The sequence below is a fragment of the Miniopterus natalensis genome, chromosome 2 (assembly GCF_054644295.1).
Source record: "Miniopterus natalensis isolate mMinNat1 chromosome 2, mMinNat1.hap1, whole genome shotgun sequence".
NCBI classification, from domain to species: Eukaryota; Metazoa; Chordata; class Mammalia; order Chiroptera; family Miniopteridae; genus Miniopterus; species Miniopterus natalensis.
The window spans coordinates 97,635,342-97,655,098 of NC_142082.1; the positions used below are offsets into that span (position 1 = coordinate 97,635,342).

The window sequence follows — 19,757 nt, forward strand, 5'->3', positions numbered from 1 at the left end:
AATTTTTAATAATCATTTTCTTTTTTGGGGAATCATGACAAAGGATTAAAATCAATTTAATCAAAGAATGTCCACTATCATTCCCACCTACCTAGACAGCAAGTCAATGAGTTCAAGTTTTGACATCCCATCCGGAAGCAGCCGGGGAATAGCAGCAACGCATGTCCTGAAGAGGTCTATTTTGGGCTTCCTCTCACCCCTAGAATGTGGAAACAAAGTTTAAACAGTCAATGGTTATGATAAATTAAAAAAAATTGATCAACTATGTGAACAAAGACTAGAACCCATGCATGCCTTCTGAATCACTGTCTGATGCTTGCTCCATATTAGTCTCTTACGACCTTTAGAGGCTGGCAGGTCTAAGAGAACTGATAAAGATTTAAATGTTAGACAGAGGTATATATCTGAAAAGGAAAATGCTGATATCAATAGCATTCTACCATACAGCTTGCCATTCAGTTGGTTCCATGGGACTTGGTCCATGTAGACTGCATTTAAAACATTGAATTTATTGAAATGTTTAAATGCATTCGTACATTCAGTAATTAAAAACGGGACTTTATACAAGGAATACTATCTCTACCAAGTATGGCATCTGGAAGCTTTTCTCCATGATGAGTTATGCTTCTCCTCTAGAGTTCCCACCCTCATTTTTTAAAAAATGAAGTGCTTCAAAAAATAAGTCTTACATAATGTCAAGTAAAATACTGCAGTGCATATTGCTGTGCACCCATTTCTGATTTTAAAAAGTATTCTGAGGTGCCTGACCTCTACAGAGATTCCTCCCTTCTTTTTACTTTCTTGAGAATATGAATGTTGAAAAGTAATTAATGCCTTCTATATTGTTTTAAAGTCTGAGAGAAAAATGTAAATTCTGTAATAAATTGCTTAAATATTTAGTTGTTTAAATAGGTAACTGCCTTCCTAACCATATATTTTATCAATAACCTTATGGAAAAGCTTAACTACCCATTACGTTTTTCTTTTTTCTTTTTTTAAAAATATATCTTTATTGATTTCAGAGAGAAGAAAGGAGAGGGAGAGAGAGAGATAGAAACATCAATGATGAAAGAGTCATTGATCGGCTGCAGCCCGCAACCCGGGCATGTGCCCTGACCGGGAATCGAACCCTGATTGCCTGGGTCCTAGGTCGACGCTTAACCGCTAAGCCACGCCCGGCCGGGCCCCATTAAGTTTTTCAAACAACCTAAGTGATAAAATATAACAGCATATTTAAATTCTGAGAATTCAGTCTTCTGAGAATAAGCATAAAGTTGTCACCAAATTAAAACAATTGTAGGACACAAACACAATAATGAAAATGCAAAGTAGCATAGCAGTAATTCCTGGAACAGTAACTGTGGTCCAAACAGAAATGCAACAAAGAGAATTCTCTACAATCTAAAGATGACCATCAGACAGCAATTTCACTCTGTGACTTACTTTCTAGCATGCTTTGTAAGTTTGTTAACAATGAATACAAAACTGTTTATGTAAAAAATTAAATACATATATGTTGATTTCTAAAATACTCTGATTCTGTGGAAAGCTGTGAGACTATTTTCTCTCCTTTTCTATGGTCCTGCATGGGGTGCATGAGGACTGTGGAGAGGAAGCCATTGTGCAGTGGTTTTCAATCAGCTGAAAAAGAGGACCTTCAAATGACGTCCTCAAACCTGAACAGAAGTAGAGCCAAGGGGTTTCTCCCAATGGTTCATGTGCAACTCAGTGAGTCATTTGAACTGTCCTCCTAGCTTGCTCACCAGATGTTTTAAACAGCTGGGGTTATTTTCCATATCTGTCAGAAAATGGATGACCCTGCCTGGCCTGAAGTCCAAGGAGAGTTCTTGCAGGCTTCCAAGCTGATTGAGCAAGCCTAGATTAGAGGCTCTAATTATAGTAGGATTTCCTTTTAGTACTGTAGTCCTTGCCCTCTGAGTTTTTATAGGAAGTATCTGAACCCTCAAAACATCATTTTCATTAACAGATATTATTATGAACACAAAAGGGATGGAAATGGAAATGGCATGACACAGAATGCTTAGTGTTTAAGTTCAAACCTTAAGCAGGGTCGGGGAAAGAGGTGGACCAACCTTGAATATTAACTCCAATAACCATTCCCATTAGCGTGGTGTGGACCTCACCACTCTTCTCCTAAATGTGGCAATGAGTTATTTTCCATTCAGAAACCTGCCTTAAAATATGAAAAATATTCCTATTCCTATTTGGGAGTCTCAAGATGGTTCAATAGGAAAAAGTGAAGACTCTCTTGGAAAAAGTTTAAGGTATTGGTTAAAATACAAATGAAAATTTTACATGTACATTTAAACCTGTACCGGTTTATAGTTTTGAATATATTTTTTGGTCCTGACTCTATCTTGTGACCTCTTGATTTAATAATAAAGTCTTCCTTTAAAGGTATTTCATTTTTTACTTTTTAAAAAGAGGAAACAACTCTATGCCAGAAGCTTGAAAAGCATTTCCTATATCTTCTACATTATAAATTTAAAATCGCTTTAATATAGCCAAAGAGTATGTAATAATGACGTTAAAGGTTTATGGACAATCTGGCAAGTGTGAGGTAAGAGCTAGAGCTACAGACAATATATTTAATGTTCTTAGCCTTGCTCAGTTTCAACTCTGCTGTCACTTTGGTTGAAAAGTCTTCATATGATCTTCATATCATTTAAATAAATGATTGGCAAGCTTCAGGATAGCATGCATTGTATAATCTCATATTTTTGTTAAAAAATATATATATATATATAGTTGTGTTGACACAGGGAAGGGTCTGGGAGGAATCACACTAAGCCAAAGAATGGTGACAGATTTCAAATGAAGCTCTGAGGAGGCGGCTTTCATTTTAACTTTATATGATGCTAACAATGTATCTAAAATAATTCTGTAATTTTTACTTTATCTTGTTTTGTTTTGTCATACGTTGTTTTCAATATGCCACTCTTGTAAAATATACACCCACAATATGAACTTCCCTATATAGGGAACAACCTTCTAACTAATTGTGTTTTTGGAACTGGATATTTCTGAATAACAAAGTAAATTTTCCTAATTATATTTTTGAAAATTTATATCACAGGAGCCAAATATAACTTAATCCATAGTCCAACAACAAAATAGAAACTTTCTTAAAATGTAAAGTTAAAACCCAATCCTAGTTCCTGTCATAATTAATCAAATGTAGCAAATACAAGTTGTATGAATTTCTTCTGTAGAACTCTGATCACAAATCTAGATTTTAGATTTTGGTTAAGAACACTTGATTTCTACATTCAAAGTTAGGAGAGTTTTTTAAAAATCCAATATTTCTATGATATGGTTGCATAGAGACTATTCAGCAGGTTCAACTCAGTTCAGGGCTGTCACTAGAAACAGGTGAATTTTAGATTGATAAACATAGAATGTCTGTAAACTGGTAATGTCACTGTAGTTCTGTGATCAAGCTTGGGAACAAAACACCACTTTGAAAAATGTGAACCTGTGAATGAGTCTTAGGCCCCATTTTCTAACTTACTGGCCTAATGATACTTCAGATATAATCAAAATAGATCTATACCAGGTTTGACCTTATTTTCAGAGTTAGTCAAATATTATAAAATTATGTTTTTATTGTTTTAACACTTCGTAGGAATCTGATTCTAAGATGATGAGAACAAAATACAGTTGACCTTTGAACAACATGGGTTTCAACTGCATGGGTCCCCTTACACACAGATTTTTTTTCAATAAATACGTACAGTACTGTCAATGTATATTCTCTTCCTTATGATTTTCTTAATAACATTTTCTTTTCTCTAGCTCACTTTATTGTAAGAATACAGTGTATAATACATATAGCATACAAAATATGAGTTAAATGACTATTTATGTCATTGGTAAGATATCTGATTAGGAGTAGGCTATATTAGTAGTTAAGTTGGGGGAGAAAAAAGTTATGCACAGATTTGTAACTGTGCAGGGGTCGGTGCCCTAATCCCTGTGTTGTTCAAGGGTCAGCTACACAGAATAAATGAGAAAAATCTCTGCTGATGTCTTTTGGCTAATCAACCCTTCATTGAGATAGTCCTCATGGTACTTACGTGATCATGTCTTCAGGTTCTTTGTTTAACATCTGGACATTAGTTAGCATCATACACCTTCCTACTTCTTTATCAAGGTGCCTTAAAATGTTGTCCACAGCTTTTCGTACTTGACAGTAATATAATGACATGCCTGAAAAAATGCATTATAGTTACATTTTTGACTGAATCTATCAAATAATGAAATCTTAGTTTATTCATCTTCTAAGCCTTTTTTTACTGAAAATTTTTTACAGGTCAATGGCTTCTTTGAGCAAAGTTTAACTCAGTCTCTTACTTGCAGGATCATTAGCACAGTGCCCTGCACTTAGTGGGTGTTCACCAAATAACTATTTAAATTCAATAAATGGAAACTTTAATACTTCAATGGGAAATATTTTTCAGAAGAGTTAAAATAAAGAAAGAAATAGAAAGTTCTACTTTAGAATTTTTATATTTCTAATTAGTACAAGAAAATTCACCATCATTGGTGAATGAAGGATAACTCCCATCGGGAGTGAGGATTTTTCATAACTTCATATTATTCTTTGAAATATATGTGTGGATTTTTTTAAGTAAAATAAACAAAATGACTTCACATCATAAATTTTAAAATGAAGGAAAATGTACTTTAGCTATATTATTTTACTGTTTTCATTAGATACAGTGTCAATGTCCTACAGGGAAAGACAAATATGCATAGCATATGTATTTCAAATATGCATTTTGTATATTTCTGTATATAATACAAATGAAAAGTAAATTGCTTTGCATTTACAACTTATACTTTAATGAAATAATTATTAATGGTTATTTCTCATGCATTAAATCATTTTGAACTCCTTTAAGCACTGCAGAACTAAAGATAAATATTTAAAGTAAAAAGTGTCTTTATGTATTTCCTTTAGGTCTTTGAATTCCAGGAACTATCTTAAAAAACTTTGTAGTAGGTTTCTAAATTCAGGTACTCAGGAAGAAAGAAACAAATGCAGAAAAATCACTTCTTAAGGTTAAGATCACTAAATTAAAAGGAAAATCTCATGTAGGCTAAACCCATAATATAACCCGGCATGTGTGGTAAAACACAGATTTAACTAATTTTACTGAAAAACAAAAGAAGAAACAAAACTATAAAAATGAACTAATAAATGGATGAGTAAATAAATGTATATGTGGTTGCTTTATAAACAGGATTATCTACCAAAGCACACAGATGTCTTAGAAATTTACTATAAATTATAGATAATCAATATCAGAAGTTTGAAAAGACCACAAGTAAGAGTCTAATGTTTAAATGGCAAAATGTTTACAAGAAAGTTCCAAAAAGTTTAAAGGGCAGAAAAATAAAGGACAGCTACTGTTATAAAGATTTTTTTGCTTTGGCCAGGTGGCTCAGCTGGTTGGAGTATTGTCTCATGCATCAAAAGGTTGCAGGTTCAATGTCTGGTGAGGGCACATAACTAGGTTGCAGGTTTGATCCCTGGTCAGGGCGTGTATGGGAGGCAACTGATGGATGTTTCTCACATGGATGTTTCTCTTTATCCCCCGTCTCTTCCTCTCTCTCACAAATCAATAAACATATCCTTGGGTGAGGATTAAAAACAAGGTTTTTTCCAAAGTGTATCTCACTAAGGGTAAATATTTCAGATCATTTTAAAGGCTTAATAAGTCCCATATCTAACGTCACACATCTCTGAAACCCACCTATCATTTTGGCTTCCTCTTCAGTGAGCGTTTTACTCAAATATGTTTTCTTCACTCTCAATGTGTTTCCTGATGGGAGGACAGCGCCTGTAACGGGCATGGGCGGTTCACCGTCTTTCTGCTGTAAGCTGTCAGCTATGACCAAGAATGCCCGTAAACCGATGTTCATTCTCTGTAAGAGACAGTGTGTTCGTGATACAAAGAAAGCCCCAATTATTGTGGTGCAATTAAACCATCAGTCTTGTAGAGAAGTTAAGTGTGGCTTGCCATCTAGATTAGTGTGGGAAAGTAATTTAAAAAATACAGGAGTTTAGGCCAAACTATGAAAATAATATATTTTCTGGTACTATTTGTTACAACATTGTAAGAAAACAACCAGGAAAATTTTCAACAGTCTTGGAGGGTACATTTGTGATGGTTATGCTTATTCTGTTTGAGAGATCCTGGGTGCACTTCACAGGGATAAGCAGTCATCCTCCAGAGCAGCTGCAACTAAGGTAAATGAAAGGCTTTATGTCTCCTGGAAGGAGAGATGCCACATGTACTAATTCACAAAGACCAAAAAATAGGAGTTCCACATGGGAATCATAAAACAAAAATCATCCGCTCGGAAGTACAGGTAGCTGACTTTTGATTCAAAAGGCTGGCAAGTTGGAAATGAATTTTAAAAACTCAGTGCCACAGAACCTGTTACTGATAAAAACACACGAGCTTATAAAAAGAAATGCCAGCGATTCTACTTCTGGGAATTTATCTGACGGAATAAATTACTGGAAAGAATATATGTGCCCCTACGTTCATTGCAGCATTTTTACAGTAGCTAAGATTTGGAAACAGCCTAAATGTCCATCAGTAGATGAGTGGATAAAAAAAGCTGTGGTACATTTACACCATGGAATACTACTCAGCTGTAAAAAAGAAGGACATTTTACCCTTTAAGACGGCATGGATGGATCTGGAGAGCATTATCCTAAGTGAAATAAGCCAGTCAGAGAAAGACAAGTACCATGTTATTTCACTCATATGTGGAATCCAGTAAACAAAATAAACTAAGAAGCAAAACAGAGACAGACTCAGAGAGCAGGCTGACAGCTCATGTGGGGTGGCTGGGCGGGGGAGGGAGGAGTGGAGGGATTGAGCAAAAAAGGAAAAAAAAGAGAACTCATGGACAGGGACAATAGCATGGTGCTTGTTGAGGAGAGGGTAGAGGGAGGTGGAGGGAGGCATAGGGGGATAAATGGTGATGGAAGGATACTTGACTTGGGGTGGTGAACACACACTGTAGAATTTTGCACCTGAAACCTGTATAATTTTGTTAACCAGTGTCACCCTAATATATTCACTAGAAAGGAAAAAGAGAAAAAAAAGGCTATTCTGGGTCAGATCGTTATCTTCCTTGGGTTCAGGTAAGGCATAATAATGGCTTTGGAAGATCACTCAGTAAGACACTCCCAGTATGATAATCTTTAAAGGTCAGAAGGTACTAGGACATCTGTACTTCCTTAAACAACCATGCATAAAACATTTATACTCATATGTGCAAACCACATGAAATACCAACTTCCCAAAGTTGACTACTATCTACAGCAGAAAATTACTAGTACTAACAATGATAATCTGTATAAAATTTATCAAGTCCCTAAAATATATCCAGAACTTTCATGAATTCTCATCTTTAAAACAGCCATGCATGGAAAGTATGATTATTCCCATTTTTGGGGGGTGAGGAAACTGAGGCTATCTAACTAGTAGGTGGGAAGCTATACATTCAAGTCAGGTTTGCCCAAATCACCTGTTCTGTGGTACGGGCTTACATTTCATAACATAAAGTAATACTGACTTCTCTTCATTTTAAACTATTTATCCAAGCTTCAAGGTGTAATGATATTCCACCCCAAGATTTGGCAAACATTTCTCTGGCTCATTTATATCCAATTCAATGTGTACTTTGTGATTTTATGGCCTTCAATAATATTCTCTCCCCATTTTTTAGAATGCAAGAGTATTAACTTTAAAAAGTTTAACTGTATTTTAAAAGTCTATTAGTTCCCTCGTGTATTTTAGTAGTCTTTTCATGAAATGTTTTCTAGGCTCGTGTATTTTTTGAGTTTTGAGAAACATATATAATCAGGTAACTGCCATCACAGTCAAGATATGAAATACTTCCATCATCCCCAAAAGATCCCTTGTGCCTCCTTCTAGTCAGTCCTCTCCCTCAACTCAGCACCTACAACCATTGCCTAATTTCCACCTATAGTTTTGCCTTTTCCAGAATGTGATATAAACAGAATCAAACCGTACACAGCCTTTTGTGTCTTGTTTCTTTCACTTTGCATAATGCTTTTGAGATGTTTCAATATCAGTGGTTTGTTCCTTTTTATTGAAGAGTATTCTGTTGTACTGATGCCTCTCAATTTGGCCGCTCAGCAGTGGTTGAACGTAAGCTGCTTTCCTATTTTCAGTGATTATGAATACAGCTGAAACAAATATTCATATAAACCTTTGTGGATTTAATTTCTCTTAGATGAATACCCTAAGGTAGAAATGCTAGATCATATGGTAGGCGTATGTTTAACCTTATAAGAAACTGCCAAGCTATTTTGTAAAGTGGTTGTACCTTTTTGCATTCTCATGAAAATAGTATGAGTTGCAGTAGCTCTGTATCCTTCTCAGTGCCTTTCATTGTGGTTTTAACTTGCTTTTTCCTAATGACTAATGATGTTGAACATCTTTTCATGGACTTGTCATTTCTCTCTCTTCTTTGATGAAGAGGCTGTTCATTTTGCCTATTTAAAAAAACTGGGTTATTTTGTTTGTTGAGTTGTAAGAATTCTTTATAAATTTTGGATAGAACTGCTTTATCAGATATGTTTTGCAAACTTTCTCCCAGTCTGTGACTCTACATTTTGTTAACAGTAGCTTTTAAAGTGCAGACATTTTTTATTTTGGTGATCAATTTATCAACATTTCTTTTGTAATTTATGTTTTTTTTGTGTCCTGAAAAAATTTTGCCCACCCGAAGTTCACAAAGATTTTATCTTATGTTTTCTTCTGTAAGATTTATAATATTGAATTTTACATTTAGGTTTATGATTCATTTTAAGTAAATTTTTGCTTACAGTGAAAATTATAGGGTCAAAGTTCATTATTTTCAAGTGGATATCAAATTGTTCAGCACCATTTATTGGAGAGACTATCCTTTATCCATTGAAATAGCTTGGATCACTTGTTGAAAATCAACTGACCACATGAGTGTGGGCATGTTTCTGGATTCTTTATTCTGTTTCATTGGTCTTTATATTCATCCTTCCTCCAATACTATTACTGCAGCTTTATAGTAAGTTTTGAAATCAGGACATGCTAGTCCTCCAATTTTATTGTTTTTCAAAATTATGTTGGTTATTCCAGTTCCTTATACTTTTCATGTACATTTTAGAATCAGCTTATTGATTTCTACAGAAAAAGGTATAGGAACTTTAATTGGGATTATTATTGGAATTATAGTTTAATCTATTTAATTTGGAAATAAATAATCTTAAATCTTTGAATTCACAAACAGTATTTCTCTACCTTCATTTGGGTTTTCCTTGATTTCTCTCAACATTTTTTTAGTTTTCAGTATACAAATCTTGCACATATTTTGTTAGCTTTAATGCTAAGTATTTTGTTTTCATTGATATTGTAAATTATTCAATTTCCAATTGTTCACTCCTAGAATATAGAAATACATTGATTTTATAGATTTATCTTATATCCTATAAACTTTCTAAAATCATTTATTAGTTCTAGTAGGTTTTATGTAGGCCCTTTGGTATTTTCTATATAGGCAATCATGTTGTCGGTGAACAGACAGTTTTATTTCTTCCTTTCTAATCCATATGCTTTTAGTTCTTCTTGCACTGGCATTGGCTAGGACCTCCAGTTCCACATTACTTTAGATCAAGATAAAAATGAGAGAAATGGATGACCAAGAAACTCTTCTCACAGATGAGTAAGTTCTTATGATGATGAAGGTGAATGTAGGAGGCCATCTAGGTCTGAACTAAGATGAGATACTACCTGGAAATCACCCAACTGCTGAGTGTAGAGCAATACAGACTCTGCAGTAGGATAACCCTTTAGATCTTTGGGCATGTTCCACGAGCTACTTCCAAAATACTTTTAAGAGACGATCTGGATTTGTTCCTGAGATACTGTGCCCTACAACATATTCTATCAAGTATATGGCATCTTCTTCATAGACTATCCTCATCCTTGTATGTGTTGTTGGATGGGGTCACAGATATGCCTTTAAGATTCTAATTACAACTACTGACAACTAAACTCTTCCATAGCCCTATAAAATCAGGAGAAATAGAAGATACTCAAATATTTCTTATTTTAGTAGTTTTTTAAAACTGTAATCCCAACTGCTCTGCACAGAGATGTCAACTAATTAATCATTGATTGAATGAGGAATTTGAGAGAAGAACCAAGGGTAAATTTTCTAGATGGTGATAATGATGGAAACAGCTTTCATGTTCATTTTAGACAAGTAACCCAGTAATTCTGAGAACTGATTGTTAAAGATGCTAAAGCCACAACTCCTGAGAAGTGAAAAATATTTTGAGAACCTTCCCAGCAAGAGAAAACTCTTTACTAGTTGGGGCCTGGGCCTCAATGCAGCCAAAATGCCCTGGATTTGTACTGGCTTTTTCCCCTTCCTGTTGGTCCATGAACCCTGGCTGCGGCCATTTCAGAAGCCTGTGATGTCAACAGATACAAGAAAGAAACTCATTTGGGGGCTTCTACAGCCATCCCTATATGTGTATGTGGCAACCTTATCACCAAGAAGAGAATCCAGGAAGTGGGGAGAAAGCATAAGGACACCAGGACCTGGGCTCTCCTTGCTACTAACAAGTTGCTTATTTGGAGCCTCTGCGTCTCCTTCCTCAGTGACAGAATGAAGGATACAGACAATATCACAGTTATGATAGGAATAATCTTTTAAAAGAAATTGTACAGTGTGCAACCTCTTCCCTCCTTCCTTCCCTTCTCCCTCCCTCACTTCCTTCTTTCCTAAGAGTTTGTAGTATAACAATATCACAAGTCTTCTGCAAGGTGACCTAGAAAAATATTTTGTCCATTGTACTTGTGGATGAGCTGAAGTTCAGAGAGGTAAATATCATGTAGCTGGTAAAAGTGGTAGCTCCTGTAGCAAGTGGCAAATCTAGCTCCGCTGACTGCCAGTCCAGTGCACTTTCTACAGTCTCGTAGGGAAAGGGCTATACCAGAGGCAGCTTGTCAGGCATATTTCCATTGGCTGATGTGTTTTTAAAATATTAAAACTGAATGTGCTCTTCATCTGCATAGGTCTACCATTCCACATTGTGTATCATGCCCACTATATCCTCATTTCCTTGACTGCCTTGCTCTGAGTTGTGATGCTGCCACAAAAACATATATTCATATATCATTTATTTAACCTCACTAGATTTTAGTACTTTATTACATGTATTTATTCTTTTCTGTTTCATTACTTCTCAATACTCAACTAGTTAATCTGCATCAAAATAGTTATAAACAAACACACTGACTTTTTAAAAATAAAACAACTGGCCTTGCAGTGAGAGATTATCTTTGGGGGCATAGTTTATTATACAAGATCAGAATCTTCTGGCACACCAACCTTTCATCATTCCTAAGTCTATCAATTTAAAATTTTACTTCTCAAATGCCATCATTTGTACTATTTAGCCAAATAGCATGGACAGAAACAAATAGAAGACTTTTAGAGAAGATGTCCTTAATCCATTCTCCAAAATCACAAAGGTATGGCTCTGTCAATGCCCATATTGTTACAAGTACAGAAAAGGATCACTCATACCTCAGGGTTGAGACTGAAAGCTTTTGCTGGCTTTCCCACACAAAGAAAATCAAAAATGATCTCTTTCATTGCAAAATCTAAACGTTCCTGTAGTGAAAAAGAGAAAACAAAACAAATCAAAAAGTCTTAAGATACAAATTAAACATGAATTATCTACTTTCATCATATGCACCAAGCAGGTGGCTGCTAAAGGAAGTTCTACTCAGTGTCATGGATCACAGGGACTTCCCAAGGAAAAGCATACCCATCAAACCTTTGGTGGAGCTGCTTCTGTTTTCATATGGTGTACAGAGATGCTCTCATTATGTAATATATGCAATTAGCCCCCAAAGTACAGAATGACTAATGACCAAAAAACAAGAAAGAAAAAATCAAAACACCTGAAGTGTCTGGGCTTGTATCAGGCCTCAACTCTTCCTATTTTTTCTGCAAGTGCTGATACTTTCTTAAAACTCCACTTAAATGTACTTTTTTTTTTTTAAGATGTGGAACTATTTGTGTAAAAAAAAAAAAAAGTACTCTCTTAAAGCCACTGCAAAATTATCATCTTCTTTTATTCTTTAACATTTCAAATCCTTTGGCTCATATTACAACAGATAGTTCTACAAGTGAAATGAATAATCAACAAATAAGACATGTCAAGGTTACTTAAATGAGAAGGTTGAAACCAGATTCTAATAATTTGAGACAGTGGCTATAAAGATATGACAGGTTCATTTTATAAAACCTATTCCAGAATAATTGAAGCACATATTCAGCTATATGATAACCAAACGTAGAAAGGTTACATTAATTCACCTGCCTGCCAAAGAAGTAATGTTCTTTCCCTAAATACAAATATTACAGAGGCATTGCATTGTGCCAACCACACAGAAAGATATATTAAATAGTAACAACTGAACTTATGTCTTCATATCAATGTCAATTGTGTTTCAACAGTATTTTCATACCTATTATTTCCCTTTATCCATTCAACATTCTAGGTATAAAGGGCAAGCATTTCCACCCACATTTAACAGATAAAGAAGCTGAGCAAAATATATTCTCTGATTTGTTCAAGGGTATAGAGCTGGCTCAAGGCACAGATTGAGCTGGAATAACTGTCTTTTCATGTTCCTTTGTAAACCACAAAGTTGGGGTAAAACCATTTACTCACAAAGTGAATTAAAAAGTAAGAATCATAGGTCTAAATAGTAAATTAAATACTAAACACTATGTTTAATATTATTGGACCCAGTTTTAAAGTAAATTAATACATGTAAAGTGCTTACAACTATTATTAGCAAAGAATGAGTACATTATTATTTACTCCTCAAATTTCACTAAATTATCTTCTTTTGGTTTCCTCCAAACATCAGGTGCTTTGTTTCCTCCTGATTTGCAGAATCCAGAGCAGAGAATCAGGGGAAAAAAAGCCAGGGACTATGAGTTAAGACACCCTTTTACTAACAGGCTATATGACCTTAGATGAGTCATTTAAACTGTCTCTTAGTTCCTTCATTTGTCACATGCTGAAAACACTCTACGTACCCATGTCACAATTTGTTTTGAAGAAAAATCATCAGCTATTTGTGAAAATGCAAAACTATTCTGAAAAGTCTATACATCTAAGATATTTTAGACATCTCATCTGTTAGTAGATCCCAAGGAGGCTGGCTACTTAAAGGCAATTAGAAGACTCTCGGAGCAGAAGCTTGTCCATTACCTGGGCAATGAACTGAATGATTTTCACGAAGATGTTCAGAGGCATATCCCTTGGCACCACACCGCGGGACCCTTTGGGGAAAAGTGTTGTGATGATGGTTATAAGACGGCTGAAAGATAAGGGAAAAAGAGAAAACAAGCAAGTTGGCTGAGCTCCAGTTCTTCAAGGAAAAATGGCAGATGTTTCATCTTACCTCAGTATATCAGGCAGAATTCAGAAAAAGAAAACAAACCACTTAATCCCTTTCCATTAGCATAATTACTCTATGAATAATGTTTCTAGAAAAACTAAGGGCAGTTGGAAAATTGTAGCAGTTTCCTTTGGTAAGGTGATGAATGCAGTCCTGGACATGGAACTTGGCTGTCTGGGTTGAGGCTGAAGTTTTTGTCACAGCTGCTGAGCCAGTAACTAAGGACTTACTTAGATCTTGTAGGAACTGTCACCTTTGAACAGCTTCTAATTGGGTTAGAGTAGGTAGCAGTAAAACAAAACACCCTCTCACTGGTTAAGGGATGTGGCTACCACGAACTCAGCGATGTGGTCACCACTAACCCACGCCACTTCCTTACCTCTGAGTAGCTGTGTTGCTTTCACATTTAATTCGAATCATGTAAACCCAAAGTAATCTGTACAGAGATTCCAGTGCAACTCGAGCCATCTTGGGGTCTTTGTTCTACAACAGAAACCAAGATGCAAGATTTCAGAGTAAATGGTGACATATGAAGATTATTCTTTTCTGAAGGCCTGGAAATAGAGGGTCCCTACAAAGGACACCGCATCATTGGGGACTTAAAAGGTCTTTGCCTCCTGCTGCCCAATGGGTAAATCATCTATGAGGAGGGATCCAAGTAGCTTGGAGGGTGGTACAGAGTAGTTCTGAGGGGAGGTATGCCATTCTCTCCTTTGCCAAGTGGGGAAAGATTGCCTTCTTCTCCCAGTCCCAGAGAACTGATATCTCCTAGCACCAAGGAGAACCAATCTGTCCTTTCTATTATTGTTATGCCTTTGTCAAAGTTGTTATTGCTTTGATTCCTCAAATGCTGCCCCTCATCTAATTACCCTCAAACATTTATTGAGACTAATATGCAGTAAGGGGCTGTGCCTGAACCTGGGAGATAGAGATAAAAGATAATCCTTTTCCTAAGGTGTTCACAATCTATAGGGGATGGGAGACTGATAATAAACAATGTGAAAAGTTGGTAAGAACAGGAGCTAGAGGATGAGAAGGGGAACCTGTGGCAAACTCAAGGGACAAGGTCAGGAACGGTTCCCACGGGTGGCAGAAAACTCAGGTGAACTTTAATTCGTTCACCTACTCATTCATCTATTCAGCTACACTGGGCCAGGTACTGTGGTTGGCATTAGAAAGTTTGAACGCTGTAAAAAAAAAACATGGGGAGAGTGCTTTAGGCAGAGGCAACAGCACATGGGAGCTAGGGGAGCTGGTTACAGCTTGTCACCTGGCAGCAGCTTGCATGCCAGTGCGAGGGAACAATGAGGGGGCGGCGGTCAGTGCGGCTCAGAGGGGAAGGCAGGAATCACAAGAGGGACGCTACGTGCCTTGCTAAGTAGGGGAAGAGAGTTCTCTTGATGGTGGCAGGAAGCCACTAAGATCGAGGAGACCATGTAAGAAGTCCTGTTGGCTGTGCGGGAGACAGAAACAAGGCAGGGAGATCATCTGTGGCATAGCTACCAGTTTCTAGGCAATAACACATCAGCCAGAGAGGAAGAAATTGAGCTCCTCTGCACTCTCCTATCTTATTATATTCCTCTCTATTTAAAAACTACAGATTGTGTGGTTTTCCCAATGCCTGTGGTCAAAAGTTAACATTTCTTGACCTGGCATCCCTGATCAGCCAGTACATGGCTCTAGGCCACCTTTCCTGCCTCCTCTCCTGCTGGTCTCCCACAAGCTCCCTAACCCTTAGCTAGGCTCAATTTCTTCCTCTCTGGCTGATGTGTTATTGCCTAGAAGCTGGTAGCTATGCCACAGATGATCTCCCTGCCTTGTTTCTGTCTCCCGCACAGCCAACAGGACTTCTTACATGGTCTCCTCGATCTTAGTGGCTTCCTGCCACCATCAAGAGAACTCTCTTCCCTTACTTAGCAAGGCACGTAGGGTCCCTCGTGTGATTCCTGCCTTCCTCTCTGAGCCGCACTGACCGCCACTCCCTCATTGTTCCCTCGCACTGGCATGCAAGCTGCTGCCAGGTTACAAACTGTGGCCCCTCTTCACCAGCTCCCCTAGCTCCCACGTGCTGTTGCTTCTGCCTAAAGTACTCTCCCCATCATTTTTTTTTTACAGCGTTCAAAGTTTCTAATGCCAAGCACAGTACCTGGCCCAGTGTAGCTGAATAGCCCTTAGCTATTTCCATGTCAGGAGATGGCTCCCCACACTCCCACCCCTGTGTCCTTCCTTTCTATCAGGTGAACCCTGCTCCTTTGTAGTCTACTTGAACACCCCCTTCCATGTGCAGGCTTTTCTGTTTTTCCCCAGTGTCTTGAAACCCTTCTGAGTGTCTTGTTCCCTTCTGAGTGTCCCCTTCAACTCTATGTATGATCTTGTTTAGACATCTGGAAAAAAGGGGCATTATTTACCCCCTGACATCTATTAGAATTCCTGTCATTTTGTAGGGGATTGATAATCTCTGCTAAACAGTCTTTAAATTATCACTCAACTTTTTTATAAGTCTTTTGCTTTCATGTTACTTCTATTCCCTTATTCCTCTATTTATCTTGTCATAACTCAGGTTTCAGCTGTTATTCTTAGGGAAGATAATCTGGGCACTGATTTTTGTAGAATTCATAATTATTTAAAAATTAGAATAAAATTTACCTTTAAACTATTTATGGAATAAAGATGAGTCATCTAAAGCTTGGAAAAGATTATAGGGAGTAGTTTTTTAGATTTAGTCTTAAATAACTTTTTGGTGTGATCATTATTCTAAAATTCTAAGTTTCTATATGCATTTTGATCTGTTTCTGAATTCTTTTTTGTTTTATTAGTCTATCTGTTCATGTGGTAATACCACACCATTTTAATTTTTGAGGCTTTATAATTTGTGCTACTATCTGGTATGGCATACCTTCCACCATCCACTGTTTTTTGTTTTTTTTAAATATTTTTAAGATTTTCACAGATATTTCTGTATGTTTATTCTTCCAAACACACTTTAGAACTACTTCTCTAGCTCCAGGAGAAAAATTCTCAACTTTTTAGATGCATGCTTTATACATAAAGGATGATTTTTTTTTTTTTTTGCCTGTAATTAAAACAGGTATGTTATACCTTGTAATTTGTCAAATGTTTTGGTGACATAAACAAACTTCAAGTAAACTACCAAACTAGTAAAGTTGTATTTAAAATATGTCATCATTTAAAATTTTTGGGAAGTCTATCCTTTCTCCAATCAATGCAAATCAGCCAACGTCTATGATGTGCTTACCTTGTGGTTAAAAGCATACTCCAGACACATACTGCCTGCATTTGAATTTTCCCAGCTCTGCAATTTATTAGTGGTGTGGCCAACCTCAGGGAAGCTCCTAATCTTTCTGGGCTTGATTTTCCCTGTGAAATGTAGAGAATCCCACCTTCCTCACAGGAGTGTTATGAGAATTAAATGAGTTAATGCACATAGGATAATGACTGTTCCTGCCCACAGTAATTATTATTAAATACAAGGCACCAGAGCCCAGCAGCAAATGGGGAAATGTAGTTCCTGATTTCTGGGAGCTTCCATTCTAGTGGAAATATCTCCTCTGTTGTGAATGTCCCTCTACTTATATATAAGTGTTTTATATTTGCATTGTGTATCATTCAAAATTCTCTCATGCATCATGCCTTATCACATATTGTGAATTGTGATGGGGTAGGGGAAATATCATCTAAGTTCAACTGAAGAGCTTAACTGACATTTCTTGTTCAAACGACAAATGTTACTGTCTTCTGTTCAACTTCTTTTATACTTTTTTCTTGCCCCCCCCTTCCAGTTATCTTTTAGGTGCGTCTGTTTTAAATATATATATATTTTTATTGATTTCAGAGAGAGAAAGGGAGAGGGAGAGATCGAAACATCAATGATGAGAGAGAGTCATTGATCAGCTGTCTCCTGCATGCCCCCTACTGGGTTTCGAGTCCGAAACCAGGGCATGTGCCCTGATCGCGAATCAAACTGTAAACTCCTGGTTAGGTCGATGCTCAACCACTGAGCCACACTGGACAGGCTGGTGCGTCTTCTTGTGACTAATGTTCTTTCACTCTTAACAATACGTTGAGGTGGTCTATTTTTGCTCCCATCAAGACTGAAGAGCAAAGTGGTAGACTTAAGTTTTTATTCCATGACATGCCAGCCTGCCCAACACCATGCCCACTTTCTTTAAATTTTGCTTTTGATTTAGGGAAAGCAATTCACTGTTAACAGCAATAAGTAGGGAGAACTGAATTCACCAATGACTTGGCTGTTGATGGGCTCACTGGACAGACCAATGCTTCTTAAAGTCCATCAGCTAACCATTTGTACCGAGTCACATGGGATGCTTATAAATATGGCTTCCTTGGAGATTCTTGTGCACACTAAGGTAAAGATCTATCAACACAGATTGATAAACAATTTTTAGTCATCTTTTAATCTTTTCATACTCAAATGCCTTTGAGTTTTCTCTTTCACTTCAACTAAAGCCAGATATTCCTTTGCATATCTTTCTTCTTTTTGGCATTTCCTTTTGATACTTGTATCAGTTTACTGTGATCATAATTCACTCTTTATTGTGACTGTATTATCCAAATAACATATGTACTATAGTTTAGAATAACCTCTAAAATTACTGTACAGACAATGGATGGAGATTACTTTTCTATTTAATGGCTGAATAAATAAGGCATTCGTGGAAAGTAATATGCTTGTCATCTGATCAACAATTTTTAGACTCAGTTTATAGGCACTATTAATTGAAATGTGCCTTTGACAGATCTGAAGCACAGATGATAAGAGATTTTCTCAAGTTTACAGAAATAAGATTAATATCAAAGGCAAATAACTATTTCTTAAAAATTAATATTTAAAGTAGCTAATACTGTGCCATTTAAAACTGGTATTTCCAAAAAGAATAGTAGTTGCTTTAAAACAAATGGTGCCATACATTTTAATGTGTAGAATCCTTAATATATTACTCAATATCTCCACTTATAAAGATATTAGTACCCTTATTATTACATAAAAGTTTTTAAAAAAAGCATCCCTTAAACTTTATTGTGATAATTACACACAAATATATGTTAAGTGCTGAGGAAAAATTTCATCAAATATATTTATGGCAACCATACTTTGGAGATTCTTAATGGAAATCAAAAGACCTTCCTCATACCTCCCTCTTCTGCTCCTCCTGAATGTGCCATTCTCTATCATAACATCCTGTTTCATTTTCTTTATAGCAGTTCTCACCATCTGAAGTTTTCTCCTGTATTAGTTTATAGGTTTACTACCAATCTCCCCCACTAAATTATAAGGTCTAAGAGACGGGAGAGTGTTACTGCTTTATTCATCACTTATTCCTAGGATCTGGTACACTTCTTATAACAAATTATTGACCAAATGACTGACTGACTGAATGAATGCATTCCAGTTCTAGCACAAGCAGGGACTGAGATGAAAGAAAGGAGAACCATTTTGAATTCTGTACTTTGATTTCTAGGAGGACTATGAAACTAGGCTGGCTAATGTCTACCCTTCAATGAAGTATCGCTATCCGAGCAAAATTTTTAGAAAAATGTAAATAATATCCATGAAAGCATAGGGATAGCTTAGTGTAGCCTATCACATTATCATGATGATCCATGACAATATACGTAAGCCCCTACCTCTGGCCTACCTCGTAAGCGATCTCTAATTACAGAGAGCTACTGCTGTTGTTAATCACAGAGTAAATACCTTTCTTAACTTTGAGTTTTCTTTTTTGTTTTGTTTTTATAACCTAGATCTCACTGGCATATTATAGTCATTATTATGAAAGAAAGTAAATTTAAATATTCTCCTTATTACATCCATTTTAAAGGATAAGAAACTAGCACCTAGTTATTATGAATACTTAATAAATACTACATTTAAAAAGCTATTAATAAATGTGGACTAATAACAAAAAATGAAGGTACTACTGAATCAAGTTTTCAAATCACATTTCTTTTTCAGAATTAGGCATATGTGGCAGATGTGAAGGAAATGCATCATTTTTTAATAGCCCAATGGTTGTAGATTCTGACATAAAATATATAGAAGAAAAAAGTATTGGTTACCACTGACCAAGAGTAGCTGAAGGATGTCGATGCTGTAGTGAGAAGGTGCCGGATGTTTCTCATCACTTTACAAGGGCATATTGCTAACATATGGTTAACTGAGTTAATTAAGTATAA

General features: G+C 36.3%; 1 protein-coding gene across 3 annotated transcripts in view; it reads right to left on the minus strand.

Moving 5' to 3' along the window:
- The window catches only part of FRY (FRY microtubule binding protein), a 505,671-nt gene that overhangs the window by 186,758 nt on the left and 299,156 nt on the right, over positions 1-19,757 (minus strand). For all 3 annotated transcript variants that reach the window (XM_087814426.1, XM_016213841.2, XM_016213842.2), the window contains 6 exons: positions 13,921-14,024; positions 13,352-13,460; positions 11,647-11,733; positions 5,781-5,952; positions 4,098-4,230; positions 92-199 (listed from right to left, as the gene is read on the minus strand). In XM_087814426.1, the coding sequence (XP_087670552.1) occupies positions 92-199; positions 4,098-4,230; positions 5,781-5,952; positions 11,647-11,733; positions 13,352-13,460; positions 13,921-14,024 (713 nt within the window). The remainder of the gene's footprint in view (positions 1-91; positions 200-4,097; positions 4,231-5,780; positions 5,953-11,646; positions 11,734-13,351; positions 13,461-13,920; positions 14,025-19,757) is intronic.